We start from the raw sequence: 26,446 nt of genomic DNA on the forward strand, positions 1-26,446 counted from the left end.
TCACACCTTTCCCATGGTTTTATTTTTACCATGGTTTCCTAGTGTTTTAACATGCTTTCACTGTGCTTTACTGTACTGGACCATGGTTGTCTGTATCTCGAACAGCATCTTCAAGGGCTGCCAGCTCCTGCAATATTGAACATTGTTCAAAACTAAACTCCCCATCTTCAAGAGTATCCACCCTTTTCCGTAATTCCATCATCTGTTGCCTTATCTGTCAGAAGGTATAGTACCCTCTTCTGGAATGCATAAAAAGGACATTTCTTCTAATTCTAAATATATACAACCATATCAATCATAATTATCAGCACCAAAACATATATACCCTAAAATTAAAAACTTGGCTGAACTGATACTGTAAGATAATTTTGCAACAGAAACACTGAATATAAATAAATCAAATGTCTATCACTTACTCTCTTTGGGGAGAGGAAAATTATCATGCACGTATATCTTGCTCTTGGTTGCTCTTGGAGAACGGGGTCTGGATTGCCTGCTGGGGTTGTGCCCAATACTCCTCCTGCAGGGATGAGAATGAAAACTGTCAGAAATGTATGCATTATAATGTTTTAAGAAATTTCAAACTATTACAAAACTATCTGCGAAACATAAAAGTCTTAATGTACTTTTACAAACCTGGCAGGTGAAGATTGCCTGGAAACATGGCACCTGGCCCCAGTACTACGATTGCTTCCCTCATCACCACTGAGAGGGGAAGCTTCCCACTGGAACTCAGGCCATGATTGGTTTTGGCCAGGTTGATCCTTGTCACTCCTGTGAGAAAGAGAAAAGTTAAATTAATTTAAAAAAATATATAAATTGATTTTATATAATTTACAGACTAATGAGCCAATTTACAAAACATTTTTAATTTGAACCTACAAATAAAACGGTTATGTCACCTCTGTATATTGCAAACAGGTATTAGTTAGGGGACTGTGAGGAATTTGACAATTGGGAAGGACTTCTGTGGCTGTAGCCACTTCCAGAACCAAATAGAGGTGACTGAGGATGGGAATGACTGTGGTCATTAGTACCAAACGTCTCAGGGAAGGTTTTCTGTACAGCAGCTGGTGATGCAGTCCTGGACACAAGTGGCTTTACCTTCTGTGGTGGATTGGGCATCACTGGACCACCTGTAAAGAATAGCACGGTTTAAATGTTATTGTTTCAAGTATGGTATTTGTTATCATGTGTGAAGCACAACGTTCTGCATATTCATTTTACATCATTATCTAAATTAAAATGTAAACAGCATTTCTTCAAATTATTTTGCTTGCACTTTGAACTAAACTGTCAAGAGTAACACAGATAGCGGCTATCAGTAATATACCTCCTCGGCTTTCAGCCACCAGTTTCTGAAATAAAGCCATGTCATGACTCTGATCATGAAAAGGAAAGCTGTCCACAACTTAATGGCTTTTCACAATAAGAATAAACAGATTTGGGGATAGTTCAACATGGCAGTTTTTGTAAAATTTGATCTCACCAGGTCGTTTCTTTGACCTCTTGTCAGTTTTCTTTTCCTTCTCCTTGTGGCGTTCTACCTTGTGGGCATCAATATCATCTGCAGTTCAAGTGTTTAAAAATAAATTAAATGTCTGTTTTATAATATTGAGGATTAATACAGCATACCAACAAATGGCAAGTATTTAACCAAAACTAAATGTAATCCTTGTAAAGGCATTTTTATACATACGTGTTACAAAGTCTGAATAGTTTTTCTTTTTCAGTTCTTTTGCATTACACTTCTTCATCATGTAATCTGCTGTGGTGGTAGCATCATACTGGCCACAATCATCAAAGCTATCTGTTGAAATATCACAAATCAAACACAACTTCACTGTGTTAATTGATGTAACATAATATAATCACTATGGTTTCACAGCGAATTAGGAAAAAAGTATGAACATAATTATACACACACACACACACACACACACACACACACACACACACACACACCTGTATATATAAATTACTTTGGTAATTGAAAAGAACTTATGGTTTATTTTTAAAACATAGCAACCTATGTACAATACAAAGTGCATACGCTGTTAAAACAAATTATGAATCACAGGTTGTGATAGTTCACCTGTTGAAAACTTCATCTTGACAAACTTCAGCTTCTCCATCTATCTGTAGGTTCTCTCCTCTCAGTCAGAGCCTTCTCTGAATTTACTCCATGTGGCCAGAGAACCTGTCTACCACTGATCCATGTATTAGGGATGACTCCCTCCTCCCAATCCCCTTCTTGCTATACAGTTCAGCACCACATTCTGAAATAGTAAATGACAAAGGTTGGTATTTTAAACATACAATTAATTGGTCCAAATTGAGGTTATATTTTATATGTTATAATAAGAATAAAACACTACTAACCTTTAAGAGAAATCTCTCTTCCCGGACCCTCACAGATAAATAGGTGTGCAAAATATTCAAAATGACCATTACATGTATTAGCACTAAACAAAACATTATTTAAAGGCTAGAAATATATATGCAGCAAAACGTATTAACAAATTCAAATGTTTCTCCCTTCATGCAGCAGGGGGAGTAAAACATATCCATCTCGGCTAGGCAAGCAAACATCTTTGCGGTACAAATCCTGTTTTTCTAGGAGCCTTCAATGGGCTCTCTCAAAGTTTTTGAAGTATGCAATGTTCAGTAATTTTGACTCAAAGGCTGTTGAAAAAGTTTTTCATATGAGGCTGACTGGTAACATCACATACTAACTTTCCATCTGTTTTTTTTGCTCCCTAACAAATGCAAAGTCCTCATTGTTCAGTAGAAAACACTGGTCTTTTTCCTTGGAGGATATGTATATGACTGTCTGTCACTTCTCTTTGTACATGATTTTTCAAGTTTTGTCAACCTTTTAACCACTTGTGCTATTGTATTGTTTGAGTTTTTGACCAAGCGCTTCAAACCTTTCAAATAGTTTTCAAATGGAAATGCTGAAATGTCATTCAGGGAACACTGAAAAAACATCACATCCTCAGGAAGGTGGACAAGACCGTGAACATTATAGACAATGCAAGTCTCATCATAAATGTCCTTACTAGCTTGTACAAAGAATGCCAGTAGCTCCTGTGCATACTCCAGATAAGCATTCCTTTTGTTTGTGTTAGTATCCAATAAAATTGATAAAGCAACAGTCAAAGTCAGGAAATGTTCATATACTCTGGATGGGAGTACTTTTCTCAAAACTACTGGGCCTGTATATAATACAAAATGCCTAAATTCAGTGGCCTCCCACCTGTCAACTTCAAAGAACGACCTTGGTTGACCAGCAAACTCATGGGGAGTTTTCTAGCCAATTACTCCAAAATTTCTACTTCCTTTGGGCCTTGCTTCAGAAACCATAAAAGGCGCTTCACAATACCCAGACAGACAAGGTACATGTAGTCAAAACATACACAAAGTTAATTGTTTAAATAAAAATGTATTTTTTAAAATAAATTACGTATTTTGTTTATAGATAAGAAAATGTAACCCAGGCCTATGTATATTTTAATCTTATAATGCTAAATTCTGCTCTTAATTTTGTCGTGTATATATACAAACAGGGCGTTTGCAAAGTAAAACGCCAATTGCATCACATTATCGGGTATTTTTCTACTCTCATGCGATACAAAAAGCAATCTGGAGTAAAACATATGACGTTTTATTTTGTATTATTATTATTTTAAATCAAGCTTATAAAAAGTGTTGAAAAGATAAGTATTATGTTTTGAATCTCCGTTTCATCTGTGTGAGCCATTATTTTGGAGATGTTTTTAACGTTTTTCTGAGACTCCTAATTGCCAAGGTATAATGCAACAAGTTCACGATTTTATACTTATGCACTGCCTATATCAATTAAATAAATAAGTAATCTATTACTTTGCAATGAAACACTAACCTTCAACTTCCAGTCTTCTCTCACAGATACCGGAACTGCAGACTGTTTGGCGCCTCACAGGCGTGACAGAACCACGCACGCAATTGGAAAAAAAAAACAAAAATCTATTTACAAAAATCTATTTGGTCACAAATTAAAACACGTTATAAAGCAGATAGATTGGTTTGCTGATTCGATCTTCCCCATGTGACCTCATCTGACGAATAGAATACAGTGCCAGATCATTGTTTTTTTTTGTTAAACCGACGGTGCTCCCAACGTGTCTTTTCAACAACACGTGTGTATCCCAGCTCTACAGGGGTGATAAAACATGCTATAAGTGCAAGAAATTTGCATTCAAGTGCAAATTGACATCAACATGTAACAAACTTCCTTAGTAATATACCAAATTCTTAGGTTAAAAGCATATACTGACTCAATTAAAAATAATTACTATAGACTTCAGCAAGTAGGTAACAGCGTAAATATGGGGTATTAAAGCAAACCTAGGATATCAATAATCAAGAATCATTTTGAAAGTAATAATAGATAATTCAGCAATTACTAATATTCAAAATAACAAATGTAAGGTCTCAATATGCAAAGAAACCAGTAACTTAAAAGCCCCCAAATAACTTGTGTTAAATAGAAAAATATTTTTACAATTCAAACAGACACGTTTATACGACAAATAAAAAAGTATTGTGTCCAAAATAATATAAAGTAACAAAAATAAATTTGTTCAGCAAATGTTTCAGTTCTATTAAAAGAAAAAAAAAAGAATAATCCAAAAACACAGATCAAATCCAAAAACAAAAAGAGTTCAAAGAAAAAACAGAATGGCCATTCAATAAATAAAAACAGTTAAGAGAAACAACACAAAAGTTTAGATCGCACCCAGTAGTAATATATTTTAGGAAGATGTTAGCTAACACTGCTGTTGAAGGCAGTGGCTGAAAAGTAATTCAAGTAACAACGAAAACAGCTTTAAAAAAAAGCTTTGAAACAATGCTTCACACACCAGGTCCAGGAATGAGTTCCAAAGCAGAGCCACAAGAGCGCTCACGAGAGTATAGATCTCTTGTAGATCTCTTGATCTACCCTTCCTTCTACATACCGTATTATTTGCACTTACTGTAAACTATACTGTATTTAAATATTAATCTTGCATTGTAATACTGTACTGTAACACCTGTAAGTCGCCTTGGATAAAGACGTCTCCCAAAATACATAATAATAATAATAATAATAATAATGAATAGGACTAATGTTACAAAGGCTCTTCTCAGACCTGACATCTGAAAAGGAGCAAACAATCATTTGTTTAGTAATAAGATAAACGTCACAAGTGTAAATTTTTTTTTTTTTTTTTTTTAAACCAACGTAAACACGCAAATTACTAAGAAAAACTGAAAACAACATAAAACAGAATTGTGTGGTGCAATACTAATGACTACATCACTGTTTTGATAACATGTAATCAGTGCACCAGAATTAGAGTTAAATATTTCGAATGGTAATACGGATATATAATTATTTTGATTCATTTTGTAGGTTGTTGCTATTCGAAAATATGGTTTCCACGCAGATAACAAGAAATCTCATCCTGATACAAAAATAGAGCCAAGTGGATAGCAGGTTTAGCGAAGGAACAAAAGTGACGTAATCTAAGACATCATTTTATTTACAACTGTAGCCCAATCACAAACCTAAAGGGTTGTGATAGGTTGCTCAACAACCGCGCGGGACAACAAGAAATCCAGAATCATCCCGCGTCACCTTCAGCTCGCTGCCCGCAATGACGAGCAGCGCCACAAGCTGATGGGAGGCGTCACCATCGCTCAGGGCGGAGCGCAGCCCAAGAAAACAGAGAAGCCAGCCAAGAGCAAGTAAACCATTGTTTCTCAGTCACGGGATCTGTTCAGAGTTGTGAAACAGCAGTCTGCAGTAGAGCCACTATGTAGTCAGTGTTTAAGGCCCCAGTAATTGAGAAAGACGAATTTCTCCAAGTCAAGCTTTGCACATTTGATTTTATTTGAAAAAATCTAGTTATTAATTACTGCTACCACATCACTAAAATTCCTTACATGATTTAGTACAATTTATTTTACAATTGTAGATGGAAAATTTAAGTTAAAAAAGATACCTTCACATGCAAAACGCTTCAAACTGCCATTGACATGAATTAAACTCTTTGATATTTTGGGTGGCTCTTAGAAGAGCCTTTGTGTTGTAAAGACGGAGCAGGGACGGTCTCGGTTTACTTGGAGCTGGTGTACTTGGTGACGGCCTTGGTGCCCTCAGACACGGCGTGCTTGGCCAGCTCTCCGGGCAGCAGGAGGCGCACAGCTGTCTGAATCTCCCGGGAAGTGATGGTGGAGCGCTTGTTGTAATGAGCCAAGCGGCACGACTCCCCGGCGATGCGCTCGAAAATATCGTTGACGAAGGAGTTCATGATGCCCATCGCCTTGGAAGAGATGCCGGTGTCGGGGTGGACTTGCTTCAGCACTTTGTACACGTAGATAGCGTAGCTCTCCTTCCTAGTCTTTCTGCGCTTCTTTCCTCCCTTAGGCTGTGTTTTGGCAACAGCCTTCTTTGAGCCTTTCTTCGGCGCTGGTGCAGCTTTCGGTTCTGGCATGTTTCCTTCGCTGATGTAGTTCAAAAATGAATGTGTAACTAGCCGCAGAGCCCCAGTATTTATACAGCTTGTATGCAAATTAATATCAAACAATCCTTTGGATTGAGACTGTTCAACTGTGAGCCAATCAACGTTACCTGATGACGGAGTAATTCAATGTGATTGGTAGGAAAAGCAGTAGAGGGGGCGGTGACTTTGCAGCGAGCTGAGTATTCTTTTTTTTTGTTTTGTTTCGAGTGCAGGTTTGAATATGGCGCCTTTTTGTCAACGGTTGGTTTAGGTCTGATGTTTTTCATCTTAAATGAATCAATAATTCAATGCCCAATTTTAATAACAACTTATATGTTGAAACAGAAAATATATTTTTACACAATTTTTGACTTCTTGCTTCTTCTACCAATGCAATTGTTTTATAGTAGCTTGACTGCGGATTCCGGTTGTATTGTATCATGCTCTTAACACAAAGGGTCACGTTAATACATGACATACATTAAGACGAAAAACAAGAATATACAGCTCCCGGCATTTAGAAATGGAACTTTACCTTCCCGTCCTTTCTAAACAAGGGAAAGATAACCGCTATGATTAAATGATTATAATAATAATAAAAAATAACAAAAATCGACCATGACTGTGGGCAGTGTGGTTTGAAACAGTTCTTATCTGTTACATTGTGTTTTAACTGGGTTACAATTCAAAAATGAGCGCCAAGAGGAAACAAAGGCTACCAGCAGAAACAGCGGACAGGGAATGATGCATCCAATCAGAGGCATGCGAATGAAATACTGCCCGCCCTGTTCTGCTGTGACGTTTTTAACATTCTAATAGGTATTGAACCGTTTTGTCCAATCAGCAATGAGCCAGTGTTTATAAATAGCAGGAGCGCAGCCTCGCATTTACTGTTGCAGTATTCTGAGGTACAGTGAAGATGTCTGGAAGAGGAAAGACTGCTGGTAAAGCTCGGGCTAAAGCAAAGACTCGTTCCTCTAGGGCAGGACTGCAGTTCCCAGTCGGTCGTGTTCACAGGCTGCTGCGGAAGGGAAATTATGCTCAGCGTGTCGGCGCTGGAGCCCCTGTCTATCTGGCAGCTGTGCTCGAGTACCTGACTGCTGAAATTCTGGAGCTGGCCGGGAACGCCGCCCGGGACAACAAGAAAACCAGAATCATCCCGCGTCACCTGCAGCTCGCTGTCCGCAACGACGAGGAGCTCAACAAGCTGATGGGAGGCGTCACCATCGCTCAGGGCGGAGTACTGCCCAACATCCAGGCCGTGCTGCTGCCCAAGAAAACCGAGAAGCCCGTCAAGAAATAAATCATCCAGATGCAATTTATAAGATTTATAAAACCCAAAAGGCTCTTCTAAGGGCCACCCACTTTTTTTAGTGAGAGAGCGGTGAATCTGTTTAATCCCAACCCACTTCACGGCCGGAAATAACCAATTAGATTAATTTTAAACACTGCATTTTTTTAAATAGATAAACGTAACAACTGTAAATCCCAATATCACAAACCTACAGTAGGTGCCACACTGCTGAAAGACAGCTTGCCGTTTCACTTAACTTCCCGGGAAGGTCTACAATTCTGCCCTGGCCACTTGAACAGACTTGAACAGACTTTTCTGCACAGTGTATGTAATGTACTGCTTAGTTTATTTTATTATTAAATATGTTCGGTGTTTGAAATGAATGTTTCTTCACGCCTACCCTGATGTAGTTGCATGTTATATTTTATATCCCCCAGTCCCGTGTTGTCTGAGCCACGCACCTTGTCAGTGCGTAGAGACATCTCTGTCTCTCCGGCATGAAGACTCACTGCAGCCGAGAGACAATGAACTCGACTGAGAACCGCTGGGGCTCTGAATGTTGTACCCAGTGTCACTTTTAAAAGTGTTTTTCATTCTTTCCAGTTACTCATTTTAATTTAATCTGTTTTCCCTCCGTCACGAAGAAGGATGTAGTCTGTGGATGTTTTTGCTGTACAATACGATGAAGCACAATCTATCTCGTTTCATTGCAAATATGTAAAGTGTGTTTAAATACTGCTGGACCTATTACATGACACTGGATTGTTAAACAAAGTGAGACGTGAGCTACGGATTCTTTACAAATACAGATCAGTATTACATTGTGTTAGATTGCTTTCTTTAAAAAACAATGACATGTATATTTCAACAGAATAGTGAGACTGAATAACAAAGCACAAAATCTGAACCGTAGGAAAGGGAGCGCAAACCGGGCGGGGCGGTAGCCGTTTCATAGAATGAGAGTGAAATTCAAATCACCCAATCAGTTATTGAGAATCAAGAATATAGCCAATGAGCAACATAAACCCGCCTTAAGTGACTCGTCCTATCAGAGCAGCTCAGTTACTCAATAAATTCTCTGCTATCGGCTTGCTTCTGTTATATTTCACAGAGCTTGTGATACTGTGTGGAAGGAAGTTGAAAATGGCAAGGACGAAACAGACCGCTCGTAAGTCCACCGGTGGAAAGGCTCCCAGGAAACAGCTAGCGACCAAGGCTGCCCGAAAGAGTGCTCCTGCAACTGGCGGCGTGAAGAAACCTCACCGCTACAGGCCTGGGACTGTGGCTCTGAGGGAAATCCGCCGTTATCAGAAATCCACCGAGCTGCTGATCCGCAAGCTGCCCTTCCAGCGGCTGGTCCGAGAAATCGCTCAGGATTTCAAGACCGACCTGCGCTTCCAGAGCTCCGCTGTAATGGCGCTTCAGGAGGCTAGCGAGGCTTACCTGGTCGGGCTCTTTGAGGACACCAACCTGTGTGCCATTCACGCCAAGAGAGTCACCATCATGCCCAAAGACATCCAGCTGGCCCGCCGAATCCGAGGGGAACGCGCTTAAACTGCATAACCTTTAAAACAACAACACTGAAACCCAAAGGCTCTTTTAAGAGCCACCCACTTCTCTGAAAGTGTTATATTCCAATATCCGTTGTCTGATACATTTAGTAATTTGAATATGTTCTCTAAATACAATAGAAGGCTTTGCATTTTCGTCCCAACATGCTATTCTTGTAGCACTATCAAATATAATGGGGTGAGTATTACTTCGCTGAAGAGGCCATATTTAGACAAACTGCAATCTGATGAGAGGAACGAAACGTTCACATGCCTAATTAATTTCATGATTATACTTAAGGTATCGATCGACTCGGTGTAATGTAATACTCTTAACTGCGTGCTAAAATACCGCAGCAGTGGTAAGTTGACTGTATAGAAGGAAAATCGGCTCTTTTTAGAAAGATGTGTCTCGCACAGTAACGGGATCTGTTCAGAGTTGTGAAACAGCAGTCTGCAATAGAGCCGCATGTAATCTATGTTTAAGGCCCCACTAATTGAGAAAGACGAATTTCTTTACGTCAAACTTTGCAAATTAGATTTTAATTGACGAAATCTAGTCATATTAAAATTACAACTACCAAATCACTAATGCTTTACATAATTTAGTAAAATATTTTACAATCATAGATTGAAAATTTAAGTTAAAAGATACATTGACATGCAAGAAGCTTCAAACTGCCATTGACAGAAATTGAACTCTTTGATATATTGGGCGGCTCTTAAAAGAGCCTTTGTGTTGTAAAGACGGAACAGGGACGGTCTCGGTTTACTTGGCGCTGGTGTATTTGGTTACGGCCTTGGTGCCCTCAGACACGGCGTGCTTGGCTAGCTCTCCGGGCAGCAGGAGGCGCACGGCTGTCTGAATCTCCCGGGAAGTGATGGTGGAGCGCTTGTTGTAGTGAGCCAAGCGGCACGACTCCCCGGCGATGCGCTCGAAAATATCGTTGACGAAGGAGTTCATGATGCCCATCGCCTTGGAAGAGATGCCGGTGTCGGGGTGGACTTGCTTCAGCACTTTGTACACGTAGATAGCGTAGCTCTCCTTCCTAGTCTTTCTGCGCTTCTTTCCTCCCTTAGGCTGTGTTTTGGCAACAGCCTTCTTTGAGCCTTTTTTCGGCGCTGGTGCAGTTTTCGGTTCTGGCATGTTTCCTTCGCTGATGTAGTTCAAAAATGAATGTGTAACCAGCCGCAGAGCCCCAGTATTTATACAGCTTGTATGCAAATTATTATTCAACTATCCTTTGGATTGAGAATGTTCAACTATAAGCCAATAAACGTTATCTGATGACGGAAAATTCAATGTGATAGGTTGTGCACTGGAAACGTAATAGAGGGGGGTGGTCACTTTGCCGGGAGACAAGTTTTTTTATTTTCTTCTTTCGAGTTCAGGTTTTGAATCGGTACTTTTTTTTCTAGAACGGTTAGTTTAAGTCTTGTTTTTCATTTATTAAATTAAAAAAAAAAAATCGGTATACATGAAATCCACACCTAATGCTTCTTAAATATAGAAGAAATATAAATACATTTTGAAACCCAAGTCACTTTTTTCCTGCTCTAACAAGTTAAATGTTGAAAGAGTATCAATGTTGATGCTTCTTGACTTTACCAGAGTACCGATCATTTCATAGCAGCTTGAATAGTGATACGAGGCAGGATTTCCTGCTTTCAATTTATTTTACTGGTTTAAGAAAACAAAAAAAGGTAACATTTTCAACAGAAGTTTATCACACTTCCATTGTGCAAGGAGGAATAGGCTAAAACCGAGCTTATTCAATCATTCTGCTAGCACAAAGGCTCGGCTTTAACACACTTCCATTCAATATTTCTTCAGTGAATGCCATAATTTTTTTTTTTTTTTTTGTCACAAGATCTGGATCTGTGTTAGGGATAGAAAAACGTCGACTTATATAGCGTGAAATAAGTCTAAACCATTACAAAAAAATAAAAATAATTGACAGCTGTACAAAACATTCCTAATAAAAACTGGCTTATAATCTTTAAAACAAATATTTTGATGGTGTCGTAGATGTTTTACAATTCAAAGCTCTTTAAATGAAAATGTGGGTGGCTCTTAGAAGAGCCTTTGTGTTGTAAAGACGGAGCAGGGACGGTCTCGGTTTACTTGGAGCTGGTGTACTTGGTGACGGCCTTGGTGCCCTCAGACACGGCGTGCTTGGCCAGCTCTCCGGGCAGCAGGAGGCGCACAGCTGTCTGAATCTCCCGGGAAGTGATGGTGGAGCGCTTGTTGTAGTGAGCCAAGCGGCACGACTCCCCGGCGATGCGCTCGAAAATATCGTTGACGAAGGAGTTCATGATGCCCATCGCCTTGGAAGAGATGCCGGTGTCGGGGTGTACCTGTTTCAGCACTTTGTACACGTAGATAGCGTAGCTCTCCTTCCTAGTCTTTCTGCGCTTCTTTCCTCCCTTAGGCTGTGTTTTGGCAACAGCCTTCTTGGAGCCTTTCTTCGGCGCTGGTGCAGCTTTCGGTTCTGGCATGTTTCCTCCTCTGATGCAGTTTAATAACGAATGATATACTAGCGCCACCGCCCATCTATTTATACAGCATGTATGCAAATTAATACCAAACAATCCTTTTGTTTGAGAATGTTCAACTGTGAACCAAGTGACGTGAGGGAGTATTTCAATGTGATTGGTTGCAAACTCAAAAGAAGGGGTGGTGACTTTTCCGGGAGCTGAAGAGTTTTTTTGAGTTCAGGTTTGAATTTAGCGCCCTTTTCTACAACAGGGCGGTTAGGACTTCTGTTTTAAATTTATTAGATACATCAATAATTCAATATACAACAGTGCTATAATCCACATCCCACCTTAAAATACATTTAAAATAATGTTAAGTTGTCCTGGATAATGGCGTCTCCTAAGAAAAATTTTATTAATATTTATTTGATTATTATTATATATATAGTAATATCTATTATATATATATATATATATATATATATATATGATATATATATCGCATAGACTTTGGATTATCATTATTTTTGTGCCCTTTAACTAGTTAAATGTTGAAACATAGTATCAGTGTCAACACTTTTTGACTTCTTAATCTCTACCAAAGAGTACCTAGTGTTTCATAACAGCTTTAATGGTGATACTTCGCCTCGAATTCAGAGAATATGAAAAATTCGAAAAACACTTCCATTGTATATGGATAAAAAGAAACACCATTGCAGATTAATTAAACTGCTTAAAAATAACTTGTTTCGTTTTTTTCCCTACATAACGCTTATTTATTGCCGTGTGTATTAGTTGTGTTTGTGCAGAGGCGGATGCACGGGTACACATATCTAGGAGACGGGTGGCATTTCCTATGAAATACATCACCAGCAAAATATTGAAACTAGTGTGAGAATGCTGCGCTGAAGCCAGGGTAATAAACTATGCAACAACTGTGGGTCACGGATAACGAGAAATAATAAAATTCAACAAAGAAATTCTCCCAATCGATTTTAATTAGATGTGCCTGTAGTGTGTTAACCACACCTAACAGAAAGGCGATTAAATGTCCAGTTTTACAAACCTCACGCTTCAAAAGCATTAAATTGTGTTTGACTAGCCTTCTGGTCTGTGAAACGATTCATACAGTTACTTTAAACAATAAATTCATCATTTTATATAAAGCAAATAGAGCCAAGTACTGAGCGAGCAGTTTGTTTTGGCTGAAAGAGATTGATGTTTTGGTCACCTCAATTAAACATGCACTACATTTAATGTTTAAATAACAAGCTATATTGTAAACGCAGCCCTTCTCTTTTGTTACCATTGGTTATTTGTCTATATTTGTTCTTATTTCGCTATTAAATTGTATATGGCGTGCACGTAGAAAACACAAGACAGATCGTTCTCAAAATGAGTGTGCTGCCTGTGGGTCGATTGAGTCTGCACGGTTCTCACCGTTTTGATAAGTTCCGCTCTCTGGCTTTCTGCTCACACTGTCAGGCAGAAGAGTCAGGAATTTCTCGTTGCTATTAGTTAGTTATCACCTTGTTGAAAATCTTAGAATGGCAGAAACTGCTCCAGCACCAACCGCTCCTGCTCCGGTTAAAGCTCCCATGAAGAAGACCGCAGCAAAGCCCAAGAAATCGGGTCCCAGCGTGTCAGAGCTGATCGTCAAGGCTGTGTCTGCCTCCAAGGAGCGCAGCGGGCTGTCAGTGGCGGCGCTCAAGAAGATCCTGCAGGCCGGAGGCTACGATGTGGAGAAGAACAACTCCCACGTCAACAGGGCGCTCAAGAGCCTGGTGACCAAGGAGACCCTGCTACAGACAAAGGGCACCGGCGCCTCGGGCTCCTTCAAGCTTAACAAAAAAGTAGCTGAAGCCAAGGAGAAGGCGGCAGCTCCCAAGAAACCAGCGGCAAAGAAAGCGGTTGTTAAGAAAACGACGAAAAAAGTTTCGGCAAAAAAAGCAGCAACGCCCAAAAAATCTCCTAAGAAAGCGAAGAAACCGAAAGCTGCAAAGAAGCCACCCAAGAGCCCGAAGAAAGCGGCTGCCAAGCCTAAAAAGGTCGCAAAGAGTCCGAAGAAAGCGAAGGCAGCGCCTAAACCTAAAAGGGTAATCAAGGCAGCTAAACCTGCAGCGAAGAAGGCGGCGCCTAAAAAGAAGTAAACAGTAAAAGCGACGATGCGACATTGAAACCAAAGGCTCTTTTCAGAGCCAACACACCTTTCTAAGAGCCGATTTTCCTTCTATACAGTCAACTTACCACTGCTGCGGTATTTTAGCACGCAGTTAAGAGTATTACATTACACCGAGTCGATCGATACCTTAAATATAATCAAGAAATTAATTAGGCATGTGAACGTTTCGTTCCTCTCATCAGATTGCAGTTTGTCTAAATATGGCCTCTTCAGCGAAGTAATACTCACCCCATTATATTTGATAGTGCTACAAGAATAGCATGTTGGGACGAAAATGCAAAGCCTTCTATTGTATTTAGAGAACATATTCAAATTACTAAATGTATCAGACAACGGATATTGGAATATAACACTTTCAGAGAAGTGGGTGGCTCTTAAAAGAGCCTTTGGGTTTCAGTGTTGTTGTTTTAAAGGTTATGCAGTTTAAGCGCGTTCCCCTCGGATTCGGCGGGCCAGCTGGATGTCTTTGGGCATGATGGTGACTCTCTTGGCGTGAATGGCACACAGGTTGGTGTCCTCAAAGAGCCCGACCAGGTAAGCCTCGCTAGCCTCCTGAAGCGCCATTACAGCGGAGCTCTGGAAGCGCAGGTCGGTCTTGAAATCCTGAGCGATTTCTCGGACCAGCCGCTGGAAGGGCAGCTTGCGGATCAGCAGCTCGGTGGATTTCTGATAGCGGCGGATCTCCCTCAGAGCCACAGTCCCGGGCCTGTAGCGGTGAGGCTTTCTTCACGCCGCCGGTTGCAGGAGCACTCTTTCGGGCAGCCTTGGTCGCTAGCTGTTTCCTGGGAGCCTTTCCACCGGTGGACTTACGAGCGGTCTGTTTCGTCCTTGCCATTTTCAACTTCCTTCCACACAGTATCACAAGCTCTGTGAAATATAACAGAAGCAAGCCGATAGCAGAGAATTTATTGAGTAACTGAGCTGCTCTGATAGGACGAGTCACTTAAGGCGGGTTTATGTTGCTCATTGGCTATATTCTTGATTCTCAATAACTGATTGGGTGATTTGAATTTCACTCTCATTCTATGAAACGGCTACCGCCCCGCCCGGTTTGCGCTCCCTTTCCTACGGTTCAGATTTTGTGCTTTGTTATTCAGTCTCACTATTCTGTTGAAATATACATGTCATTGTTTTTTAAAGAAAGCAATCTAACACAATGTAATACTGATCTGTATTTGTAAAGAATCCGTAGCTCACGTCTCACTTTGTTTAACAATCCAGTGTCATGTAATAGGTCCAGCAGTATTTAAACACACTTTACATATTTGCAATGAAACGAGATAGATTGTGCTTCATCGTATTGTACAGCAAAAACATCCACAGACTACATCCTTCTTCGTGACGGAGGGAAAACAGATTAAATTAAAATGAGTAACTGGAAAGAATGAAAAACACTTTTAAAAGTGACACTGGGTACAACATTCAGAGCCCCAGCTGTTCTCAGTCGAGTTCATTGTCTCTCGGCTGCAGTGAGTCTTCATGCCGGAGAGACAGAGATGTCTCTACGCACTGACAAGGTGCGTGGCTCAGACAACACGGGACTGGGGGATATAAAATATAACATGCAACTACATCAGGGTAGGCGTGAAGAAACATTCATTTCAAACACCGAACATATTTAATAATAAAATAAACTAAGCAGTACATTACATACACTGTGCAGAGAAGTCTGTTCAAGTCTGTTCAAGTGGCCAGGGCAGAATTGTAGACCTTCCCGGGGGGTTAAGTGAAACGGTAAGCTGTCTTTCAGCAGTGTGGCACCTACTGTAGGTTTGTGATATTGGGATTTACAGTTGTTACGTTTATCTATTTAAAAAAATGCAGTGTTTAAAATTAATCTAATTGGTTATTTCCGGCCGTGAAGTGGGTTGGGATTAAACAGATTCACCGCTCTCTCACTAAAAAAAGTGGGTGGCCCTTAGAAGAGCCTTTTGGGTTTTATAAATCTTATAAATTGCATCTGGATGATTTATTTCTTGACGGGCTTCTCGGTTTTCTTGGGCAGCAGCACGGCCTGGATGTTGGGCAGTACTCCGCCCTGAGCGATGGTGACGCCTCCCATCAGCTTGTTGAGCTCCTCGTCGTTGCGGACAGCGAGCTGCAGGTGACGCGGGATGATTCTGGTTTTCTTGTTGTCCCGGGCGGCGTTCCCGGCCAGCTCCAGAATTTCAGCAGTCAGGTACTCGAGCACAGCTGCCAGATAGACAGGGGCTCCAGCGCCGACACGCTGAGCATAATTTCCCTTCCGCAGCAGCCTGTGAACACGACCGACTGGGAACTGCAGTCCTGCCCTAGAGGAACGAGTCTTTGCTTTAGCCCGAGCTTTACCAGCAGTCTTTCCTCTTCCAGACATCTTCACTGTACCTCGGAATACTGCAACAGTAAATGCGAGGCTGCGCTCCTGCTATTTATAAACACTGGCTCATTGCTGATTGGACAAAACGGTTCAATACCTATTAGAATGTTAAAAACGTCACAGCAGAACAGGGCGGGCAGTATTTCATTCGCATGCCTCTGATTGGATGCATCATTCCCAGTCCGCTGTTTCTGCTGGTAGCCTTTGTTTCCTCTTGGCGCTCATTTTTGAATTGTAACCCAGTTAAAACACAATGTAACAGATAAGAACTGTTTCAAACCACACTGCCCACAGTCATGGTCGATTTTTGTTATTTTTTATTATTATTATAATCATTTAATCATAGCGGTTATCTTTCCCTTGTTTAGAAAGGACGGGAAGGTAAAGTTCCATTTCTAAATGCCGGGAGCTGTATATTCTTGTTTTTCGTCTTAATGTATGTCATGTATTAACGTGACCCTTTGTGTTAAGAGCATGATACAATACAACCGGAATCCGCAGTCAAGCTGCTATAAAACAATTGCATTGGTAGAAGAAGCAAGAAGTCAAACATTGTGTAAAAATATATTTTCTGTTTCAACATATAAGTTGTTATAAAATTGGGCATTGAATTATTGATGCATTTAAGATGAAAAACATCAGACCTAAACCAACCGTTGACAAAAAGGCGCCATATTCAAACCTGCACTCGAAACAACACAAAAAAAAGAATACTCAGCTCGCTGCAAAGTCACCGCCCCCTTTACTGCTTTTCCTACCAATCACATTGAATTACTCCGTCATCAGGTAACGTTGATTGGCTCACAGTTGAACAGTCTCAATCCAAAGGATTGTTTGATATTAATTTGCATACAAGCTGTATAAATACTGGGGCTCTGCGGCTAGTTACACATTCATTTTTGAACTACATCAGCGAAGGAAACATGCCAGAACCGAAAGCTGCACCAGCGCCGAAGAAAGGCTCAAAGAAGGCTGTTGCCAAAACACAGCCTAAGGGAGGAAAGAAGCGCAGAAAGACTAGGAAGGAGAGCTACGCTATCTACGTGTACAAAGTGCTGAAGCAGGTCCACCCCGACACCGGCATCTCTTCCAAGGCGATGGGCATCATGAACTCCTTCGTCAACGATATTTTCGAGCGCATCGCCGGGGAGTCGTGCCGCCTGGCTCATTACAACAAGCGCTCCACCATCACTTCCCGAGAGATTCAGACAGCCGTGCGCCTCCTGCTGCCCGGAGAGCTGGCCAAGCACGCCGTGTCTGAGGGCACCAAGGCCGTCACCAAGTACACCAGCTCCAAGTAAACCGAGACCGTCCCTGCTCCGTCTTTACAACACAAAGGCTCTTCTAAGAGCCACCCACATTTTCATTTAAAGAGCTTTGAATTGTAAATCATCTACGACACCATCAAAATATTTGTTTTAAAGATTATAAGCCAGTTTTTATTAGGAATGTTTTGTACAGCTGTCAGTTATTTTTATTTTTTTGTAAGGGTTTAGACTTATTTCACGCTATATAAGTCGACGTTTTTCTATCCCTAACACAGATCCAGGTCTTGTGGCAAAAAAAAAATATGGCATTCACTGAAGAAATATTGAATGGAAGTGTGTTAAAGCCGAGCCTTTGTGCTAGCAGAATGATTGAATAGGATCGGTTTTAGCCTATTCCTCCTTGCACAATGGAAGTGTGATAAACTTCTGTTGAAAATGTTACCTTTTTTGTTTTCTTAAACCAGTAAAATAAATTGAAAGCAGGAAATCCTGCCTCGTATCACTATTCAAGCTGCTATGAAATGATCGGTACTCTGGTAAAGTCAAGAAGCATCAACATTGATACTCTTTCAACATTTAACTTGTTAGAGCAGGAAAAAAGTGACTTGGGTTTCAAAATGTATTTATATTTCTTCTATATTTAAGAAGCATTAGGTGTGGATTTCATGTATACTGATTTAAAAAAAAAAAAAAAAAAAAAATTTAATAAATGAAAAACAAGACTTAAACTAACCGTTCTAGAAAAAAAGGTACCGAATTCAAAACCTGACCTGGAAAGAAGAAAATAAAAAAAACTTGTCTCCCGGCAAAGTGACCACCCCCCTCTATTACGTTTCCAGTGCACAACCTATCACATTGAATTTTCCGTCATCAGATAACGTTTATTGGCTTATAGTTGAACATTCTCAATCCAAAGGATAGTTGAATAATAATTTGCATACAAGCTGTATAAATACTGGGGCTCTGCGGCTGGTTACACATTCATTTTTGAAGTATATCAGCGGAGGAAACATGCCAGAACCGAAAGCTGCACCAGCGCCGAAGAAAGGCTCCAAGAAGGCTGTTGCCAAAACACAGCCTAAGGCAGGAAAGAAGCGCAGAAAGACTAGAAAGGAGAGCTACGCTATCTACGTGTACAAAGTGCTGAAGCAGGTCCACCCCGACACCGGCATCTCTTCCAAGGCGATGGGCATCATGAACTCCTTCGTCAACGATATTTTCGAGCGCATCGCCGGGGAGTCGTGCCGCTTGGCTCACTACAACAAGCGCTCCACCATCACTTCCCGGGAGATTCAGACAGCCGTGCGCCTCCTGCTGCCCGGAGAGCTGGCCAAGCACGCCGTGTCTGAGGGCACCAAGGCCGTCACCAAGTACACCAGCTCCAAGTAAACCGAGACCGTCCCTGCTCCGTCTTTACAACACAAAGGCTCTTTTAAGAGCCACCTAAAATATCAAAAAGAGTTCAATTTCTGTTCGTCGCACTTTTGAGGTTTTAATGTTTGCAAAGGTACGTTTTTATTTGATTTGTTTATTTTTAAGTTGTAAGTGGCCTTTTTAAAAATGTACTAAATACATTTTAACGATATACAATTATTATTTTTGTCCAGTGCGGAGTCAGTGGTTTAATTTCAAAACTATTTTATTTCTAAATCAAATAGGGTGATTACTTTTACTAATTTTATTTTTTTAGGTATTGTGTGTGTGTTTTAACTGTATTTTATGCCTGTAGTGAGTTTTTGAAGGTCTGAAATAAGTTTTGAATTTAATGCCCTTTTCTTTAACCCCTTTTTTGGTTTAATTTTCGTTTATTTATTTATTTTGTATTACTTTTGATGTTTGAAACTGCGTACAGTTTCACTGCGTGGTGGGCATAAACAGAAACAAAAGTGTTCATTTAAATTGTATGTTTTATCATTATCTAATTATATTCAGTCACGATTGATAGATTCATATTGGATTAATGTTTTGTGCAGTGGATTGTGTGAACTATAACAATGAATACTTCGAGGTTATTGGATTTGACTTCTGTGCAGATTAAACGGGTTCTGTTCTCTCGTTTTATCACAGAGGACTGAGGCAGTTATTTGGAATTTCTTATCCAATGCTGCCGATTAGTGAGTTTTATATGGTGGTTTATTTCTGAAGTAATTTCAAACTCGTAGTTTAAATTTCCTAAGAGGTTTGTCCGCTGCTCAGATTATGACCTTTGTTACCACGTCACGCAGTCACGGGTGTTCAGCGGCTGCAGAGATGTGCACAAATTTGCCCTGAAAGGCGCCGGTAAGGCAGGTCTGCTGACAGGCTGATAGGAAAAACGCACTGCACGAAGCCCCTTCATTTCAGTGACTACGAAGTAAACACGCCTTTGCAACACAAGCAAACTCCTCCCGCTTCAATTTTAAACTGAAAAGCACGCAGATTTATTACATCATTTGGAAGAAAGAGGTAGTAACTTTTTTTTTTAAATTAAAACCTGTTCACAAAAAAAACTAAACAAAAATGTTAATAGCTTGAGTATTGGCATATCCTTGACTACAATTACAGATGCATAATACTGGCAGTTAAACTCCACCATCAGAAAGACACTGGGCAAAAATGGGTTTCATGGCAGAGTAGCAAGGCAGAAACCACTGCTCACTAAGAAGAACATGAATGCTCATCTCGAAGTTTGCCAAAAAGCACCTGGATGATCCTCAAGAGTTCTGGAACAATGTTCTATGGACAGATGAGTCAAAAGTGGAATTTTTTGGCCAACATGGGCCCCATTATGTCTGGTGAAAAACCAACTACTGCATTCCAGTTACAGCCTCATACCAACTCTCAAGCATGGTGGTGGCAGTGTCATGATTTGGGGATGCTTTGCTTCATCAGAACCAGGACGACTTGCCATAATTGAAGAAACCATGAATTCTGCTCTGTATCAGAGAATTCTACAGGCGAATGTCAGGCCATCCATCTGTGAGGAAGCGCAGCTGGGTCATGCAGCAAGACAATGATCCAAAACACACAAGCAACAAGAAGAACAAGAACTTTTAAGTTCTGGAATGGCCTAGTCAAAGTCCAGACCTAAACCCATTGAGATGTTGTGTCAGGACCTGAATTGAGCAGTTTATGCTCAAACCTACAAATGTCACTGAGTTGAAGCAGTTCTGTATGAAGAAGTGGGCCAAAATTCCTCCACGGCGCTGTGAGAGACTGATCAATAACTACAGGAAGCGTTTGGTTGCAGTTATTGCTGCTAAAGGTGGTGTAACCAGTTATTGAGTCTAAGGGGTGATTACTTTTTCACACGGGGTATTGAGTGTTGCATAACTTTCTTTAATAAATAAATGACATAAGTATCAAAATTTAATGTTATCTGTTCACTCAGGGTCCCTTTTATCTAATATTAGATTTTGGTTGAAAATCTGATAATGTTCAGTGTAAAAAAAAATAAATAAAAAAAAAAAAATGCAGAAAATCAGACGGTGAACATACTTTTTCACGGTGCTGTGTGTGTATATATATACACACACCGAGTGTACAAAACATTAGGAACACCTTAATATTGAGTTGCACCCCCTTTTGCCCTCAGAACAGCCTCAATTCGTCAGGGCGTGGACTCTACAAGGTATCAAAAGCCTTCCACAGAGATGCTGGCCCATGTTGACTTCAGTGCTTCCCACAGTTGTCAAGTTGGCTGGTAGTGGATCTCTACTCCGAATAGTTCGTTTCAATTGGATTGAGAGCTGGTGACTGGGCAAGCCACTCCAGTAAGCTGAATTCACTGTTGTGTTCGTGGAACCATTCCTAGACAATCCTATCCTTGTGGCATGGGGCATTATCCTGCTGAAAAAATCCATTAGCAGATGGATAAACTGCTGCCATGAAGGGATGCGCCTGCTTGGCAATGATGTTCAGATATCCTGTGGCATTCAAACGTTGCTCCACTTTTATCAAGTGCCATGTAAACAGACCCCACACCATCACACCACCACCAACCAGCCTGCAATGTTGACACATTGCATGATGGATGCATGTACTCATGTGGTTTTCTCCATACCCTAGTCCTCCCATCAGCATGAAACAGCAGGAACCGGGATTCATCAGACCAGGCAATGTTTTTCCAATCCTCCAGTGTTTTCGTTCCTTGGCCCACTGCAACCACAGTTTCTTGTGTTTTGCTGAAAGAAGTGGAACTCTGTTAGGTTGTCTGCTGCCATACCCCATTCGTGTCAAGGTACGACGATTTGTGCATTTTTTTATGGGTCTTTCAGCACTAATGAGCCATTTTTGACCACTGTCCTACTGTTGGCTGGATGTCTTTTGGGTGGTGGACCATCCTTGATACACACGGGAAACTGTTGAGCGTGAAAAACCCAGCAGCGTTGCAGTTCTTGACACACTCAAAGTGGTGCATCTGGCAACTACTACCATACCCTGTTCAAAGGCACTTAAATCTTTTGTCTTGCCCATTTACACTGGCACACATACACAATCCAAAATAATGCAAACTGTACACAGAAGCGGGGCAGGGCAGGAGGGGCGTTACGGTACCCCATTCTAAAATAAACAAATAAACATTCTCTTTAAATAATAAACAGAATACACTTTAAATCATAAGCAATAAAACGCAACACATTTAAACAGCTAGGCTTTGCCCCTCCCCATTTAATATGCACACAGCTTTTCTACTGCCCTGCTACAACCTGTAATACAGTAAGAGAAATAAGTCACCAAAGTGAGGTAAAAGTGTCCTCCTTTTCTTTTTTCCAGATTTTTGCAGACCCCAGGGAGTTTTATGTATGTATATGTATATTACAGGAAATCCGAGTTTAATGACAATGAATTTGTTTTGTCAACATGGAAATATACTAGGGAACACAATTATTGTGCCTTCTATATCATTCATTTAAATGATTTATTTTTGTTTTAAAATGGAACATTTGCCTGCAATATATAAAAAAGGTCTGGCATGCATGGGATTTGAAACTACAGTACAACCTTCAGTTTGCAAGTATATTCTGTTAGTTACTGTCAGTGCTACACAATTAGTTGAGACAAGTAGCATTTTGAAAGATGAAGTCAGCCAGTTGAGAATTCTTTGGAGACATTTTGGAGATTTTTTGAGTCATCATTCATCTTAATCATCCTCATTATCATGAGATACTGATCTTGATCTTGAAGTGTAGATTTTCTTTGCAAGGAAGTGTGATTCTTCTCGGTATTGGTTGATAAGAGTAACAATATTTCTGGTCCCCACTGGACAAAAAGGAACATTAATTTCTGTGAATTAGCTACAGTATATACTGAAGGGCAGCCTATATATTTAGTAAAAGTGAAACATAAATAAATAAATATATTAATAAATATTGAAATAAATGAACACATAAATCAATACATAGACATTTTTTCTTGATTTATCTTGATATTTATTTTTCACTATCGGATATAAATAAACACTGTCATTTAATACTGTATGAAACAAAAATACATACTCAACAGTTCTTGTCAATTATATGTTAGTGAAATACAATGAACCTTGGTTGTAAATCTCCCTCCTAACCTGTGAGGGCGCTAAGCGAGGACAGGGTTTTTTTGGACGGAAATGGCTTGACAGTTCTTTGCTCAGGTAGGGAAGTCTGTCGGTCTGAAAAAGGCGAGACGCTGTTGTAAGAATGTACTGACCTGGAAGGGAAACAATGTAGCTGCCGCAGATTGTAAAGGCAGCTGCACTACTTTACCAAGGGGTCATGCATGACAGACAGCATATAAGGGGGACAGAGAATTGTAATCTCTTCCTTCGCATTTGGTTTGTAGTGAGTAAAAGCGAGAAGGACAGTGAAAGTGTATTGTTACCAAAAATCGTGAGTGTTGTGTTTTGTTTGTTTGTAATTGTCTCGTCTTTTCTTACATGTTACCAGACAGTTAACACAGTTCTGGAGCTGTCGCCAGGGGCCAGCACGAAACCGGACAACACTGCACCTTTGTCACAACTAAAACTATATTTGCACCACAAGCACTAATTCACGCACTAACAGACTTGTGTATGTGCTTTGTGTTGTGTGTGGGTGTATAATGATAACAGGACTATTATTTTTGGGGCAACACAGGGATTATAAATTAAGTAATACATACCGCCATTTTACTCACCTCCATTATTATTTACTGTTAGTTTTGTCGTCAGGCACAGGACTTAAAAATAAATAAAATTAACCTTTTCACCTGGATTACAATTGCCTGTTTGCTCTTTAATCACCTGCACCTGTACACTATCAGCCACTATGCCACAGGCTGGAACAGTACTTTTTTGATTTATATATACAGTGGCTCTCAAAAGTATTCACCCCCTTTGGACTTTTCCACATTTTATTGTGTTACAACATGGAATCAAAATGGATTTAATTAGGAGTTTTTGCCACTGATCAACACAAAAAAGTCGATAATGTCAAAGTGAAAAATAAGATCTACAAATTGTTTTAAATTAATTACAAATATAAAACAGAAAATAATTGATTGCATAAGTATTCACCCCCTTGAGTCAATATTTGGTAGAGGCACCTTTGGCAGCAATTACAGCCATGAGTCTATTTAGATAAGACTCTACCAGCTTTGCACATCTGGACACTGCAATTTTTGCCCATTCTTTTTGCAAAATTGCTCAAGCTCCGTCAAGTTGGATGGGGACCTTTGGTGAACAGCAATTTTCAATTGGATTCTCAATTGTTGAGGTCTGGGCTTTGACTGGGCCACTCCAGGACATTGACCTTTTTGTTTTTAAGCCACTCCAGTGTGGCTTTGGCTGTATGTTTGGGGTCATTGTCCTGCTGGAAGATGAATCTTCTTCCAAGTCCCAAGTCTCTTGCAGAGTTCACAGGTTTTCCTCCAGGATTTCTCTGTACTTTGCTGCATCCATTTTGCCCTCTAATTTCAGCCCTGATGCAGAGAAGCATCCCCATAGCATGATGCTGCCACCACCGTGCTTCACGGTAGGGATGGTGTTCTCAGGATGATGTGCGGTGTTAGGCTTGCGCCAAACATAGCACTTAGCATTGAGGCCAAAAAGCTCTATTTTGGTCTCATCAGACCATAGAATCTTCTTCCACTTGGTCTCAGAGTCTCCCACATGCCTTCTGGCAAACTCTAGCCAAGATTTGATGCGAGTTTTTTTCAACAATGGCTTTCTTTTTGCCACTCTCCCATAAAGGCCAGTTTTGTGAAGCACCCAGGCTATTGTTGCCATATGCACAGTGTCTCCCAGCTCAGCTGTGGAAGACTGTAACTCCTTTAGAGTTGCCATAGGCCTCTTGGTGGCCTCCCTGACTAGTGCCCTTCTCACCCGGATACTCAGTTTTTGAGGACAGCCTGTTCTAGACAGATTCACAGTTGTGCCATATTCTCTCCATTTCTTAATAATGGACTTTACTGTGCTCCAGGGGATATTCAATGCCTTGGAAATGTTCTTATATCCTACCCCTGATTGGTGCTTTTGAAGAACCTTATTCCGGATTTGCTTTGAATGTTCCTTCATCTTCATGATGTAGTTTTTGTTAGGAAATGTACTAACCAACTGTGGGACCTCCCAGAGACAGGTGTATTTAACCTGAAATCATGTGAAACACCTTAATTGCACACAGGTGGACTCCATTCAACTAATTATGTGACTTCTAAAGACAACTGGTTGCACCAGAGCTTATTTAGGTGTGTCATAGCAAAGGGGGTGAATACTTATGCAATCAATTATTTTCTGTTTTATATTTGTAATTAATTTAGAACAATTTGTAGATTTTATTTTTCACTTTGACATTATGGACTTTTTTTGTGTTGATCAGTGGCAAAAATTCCAATTAATTAAATCCATTTTGATTCCATGTTGTAACACAATAAAATGTGGAAAAGTCCAAGGGGGTGAATACTTTTGAGAGCCACTGTATGTAACATTGAGGGACAATGCTTAAAGAAAGGGGCTTTATACCAGAAGCCTGGTTCAAATCCCGGCTCAGCCACTAGCTGACTGTGTGTGTTCGACTGAGCAAGTCTCTTAGCCTCCTTGTGCTTTGTCCCTTGGATGATACACGAAAACCCAGGTCCTACCTGTGAGTGACTTTGCAGCAGCCGTTGGATCACCACCACTGAGACGTCGTCGGCAAATTGTTTGGGGATTTGAGACATTTGGTACGAAACCTATTTTCGATAACCATTTAACCAAAGCTAGCTCCTAAAGTTTTTTTTCAATTATTATTATTATTATTATTTTTCTTATTATTATTATTATTTTCTTCTTCTTCTTCTTCTTTATTTGCTTAGCAGATGCCCTTATCCATCATTTTTGATGAGGTGTCTATGATTTCCAATGTCACCTTGTTATACATCCATCTTCACCTATGTGAGATTTTCCACACTGCCAACAAAGACAATGGCTGGTTTGGAAAAATCAACATCAGCTTCTGGGGGATTTGCTACAGGGGGATTTCTGTGCAGCTTCCATCTGTGAACCAGAATCCACCTTATGTGCCAGTTACTGGAAGTTCAACCTATCTCATGCCTACAGTAGACACCTGTAACCAGATACAGACCGCTATGCTTGATAGTATGCCCGGGGAGGACATTCATATTGTGGCAACAGATACTGTAGACTGCCTTCCTTCCCTGAAGGAAAATTTGCTGAAAAAATTGAAAGCTTATAGGCTGACTGCAGTCGTACAGTTGGACTGAAAACTAGCATACAAGTGAAAATAGGCTCTAAGCTAATGCTTCGGAAAAATATCCACATTACCACTAGTCTCATCAATGGTGCAACAGGGAAACT

The 26,446-nt window shown here is 40.4% G+C and overlaps 8 protein-coding genes and 1 pseudogene across 8 annotated transcripts; 4 read left to right on the forward strand and 5 right to left on the reverse strand.

Moving 5' to 3' along the window:
- Positions 1–6,047: 6,047 nt before the first annotated feature.
- LOC121329184 (histone H2B 3-like) lies at positions 6,048–6,586 on the reverse strand. The gene has a single exon (XM_041274615.1). The coding sequence runs from the start codon at positions 6,519–6,521 to the stop codon at positions 6,144–6,146; it is 378 nt and encodes a 125-aa protein (XP_041130549.1). The 5' UTR covers positions 6,522–6,586; the 3' UTR covers positions 6,048–6,143.
- Positions 6,587–7,418: 832 nt separating this feature from the next.
- LOC121328862 (histone H2A-like) lies at positions 7,419–8,277 on the forward strand. The gene has a single exon (XM_041273986.1). It carries the CDS (start codon positions 7,450–7,452, stop codon positions 7,831–7,833), a length of 384 nt encoding a protein of 127 aa, XP_041129920.1. The 5' UTR covers positions 7,419–7,449; the 3' UTR covers positions 7,834–8,277.
- Positions 8,278–8,739: 462 nt separating this feature from the next.
- On the reverse strand, positions 8,740–15,108 carry LOC121328859 (annotated as a pseudogene).
- On the reverse strand, positions 9,989–10,839 carry LOC121328866 (histone H2B 3-like). The gene has a single exon (XM_041273990.1). The coding sequence runs from the start codon at positions 10,519–10,521 to the stop codon at positions 10,144–10,146; it is 378 nt and encodes a 125-aa protein (XP_041129924.1). The 5' UTR covers positions 10,522–10,839; the 3' UTR covers positions 9,989–10,143.
- On the reverse strand, positions 11,254–12,146 carry LOC121328867 (histone H2B 3-like). The gene has a single exon (XM_041273991.1). The coding sequence runs from the start codon at positions 11,871–11,873 to the stop codon at positions 11,496–11,498; it is 378 nt and encodes a 125-aa protein (XP_041129925.1). The 5' UTR covers positions 11,874–12,146; the 3' UTR covers positions 11,254–11,495.
- On the forward strand, positions 12,795–14,441 carry LOC121328860 (histone H1-like). The gene has a single exon (XM_041273985.1). The coding sequence runs from the start codon at positions 13,400–13,402 to the stop codon at positions 14,000–14,002; it is 603 nt and encodes a 200-aa protein (XP_041129919.1). The 5' UTR covers positions 12,795–13,399; the 3' UTR covers positions 14,003–14,441.
- Positions 15,109–15,561: 453 nt separating the features above from the next.
- LOC121328863 (histone H2A-like) lies at positions 15,562–16,417 on the reverse strand. Its single transcript, XM_041273987.1, has one exon. It carries the CDS (start codon positions 16,385–16,387, stop codon positions 16,004–16,006), a length of 384 nt encoding a protein of 127 aa, XP_041129921.1. The 5' UTR covers positions 16,388–16,417; the 3' UTR covers positions 15,562–16,003.
- A 747-nt stretch (positions 16,418–17,164) lies between these two features.
- On the forward strand, positions 17,165–17,777 carry LOC121328865 (histone H2B 3-like). The gene has a single exon (XM_041273989.1). It carries the CDS (start codon positions 17,314–17,316, stop codon positions 17,689–17,691), a length of 378 nt encoding a protein of 125 aa, XP_041129923.1. The 5' UTR covers positions 17,165–17,313; the 3' UTR covers positions 17,692–17,777.
- Positions 17,778–18,350: 573 nt separating this feature from the next.
- LOC121328864 (histone H2B 3-like) lies at positions 18,351–19,225 on the forward strand. The gene has a single exon (XM_041273988.1). It carries the CDS (start codon positions 18,670–18,672, stop codon positions 19,045–19,047), a length of 378 nt encoding a protein of 125 aa, XP_041129922.1. The 5' UTR covers positions 18,351–18,669; the 3' UTR covers positions 19,048–19,225.
- Positions 19,226–26,446: the final 7,221 nt, after the last annotated feature.

The sequence above is a fragment of the Polyodon spathula genome, chromosome 16, assembly GCF_017654505.1.
Source record: "Polyodon spathula isolate WHYD16114869_AA chromosome 16, ASM1765450v1, whole genome shotgun sequence".
Classification (NCBI taxonomy): Eukaryota; Metazoa; Chordata; class Actinopteri; order Acipenseriformes; family Polyodontidae; genus Polyodon; species Polyodon spathula.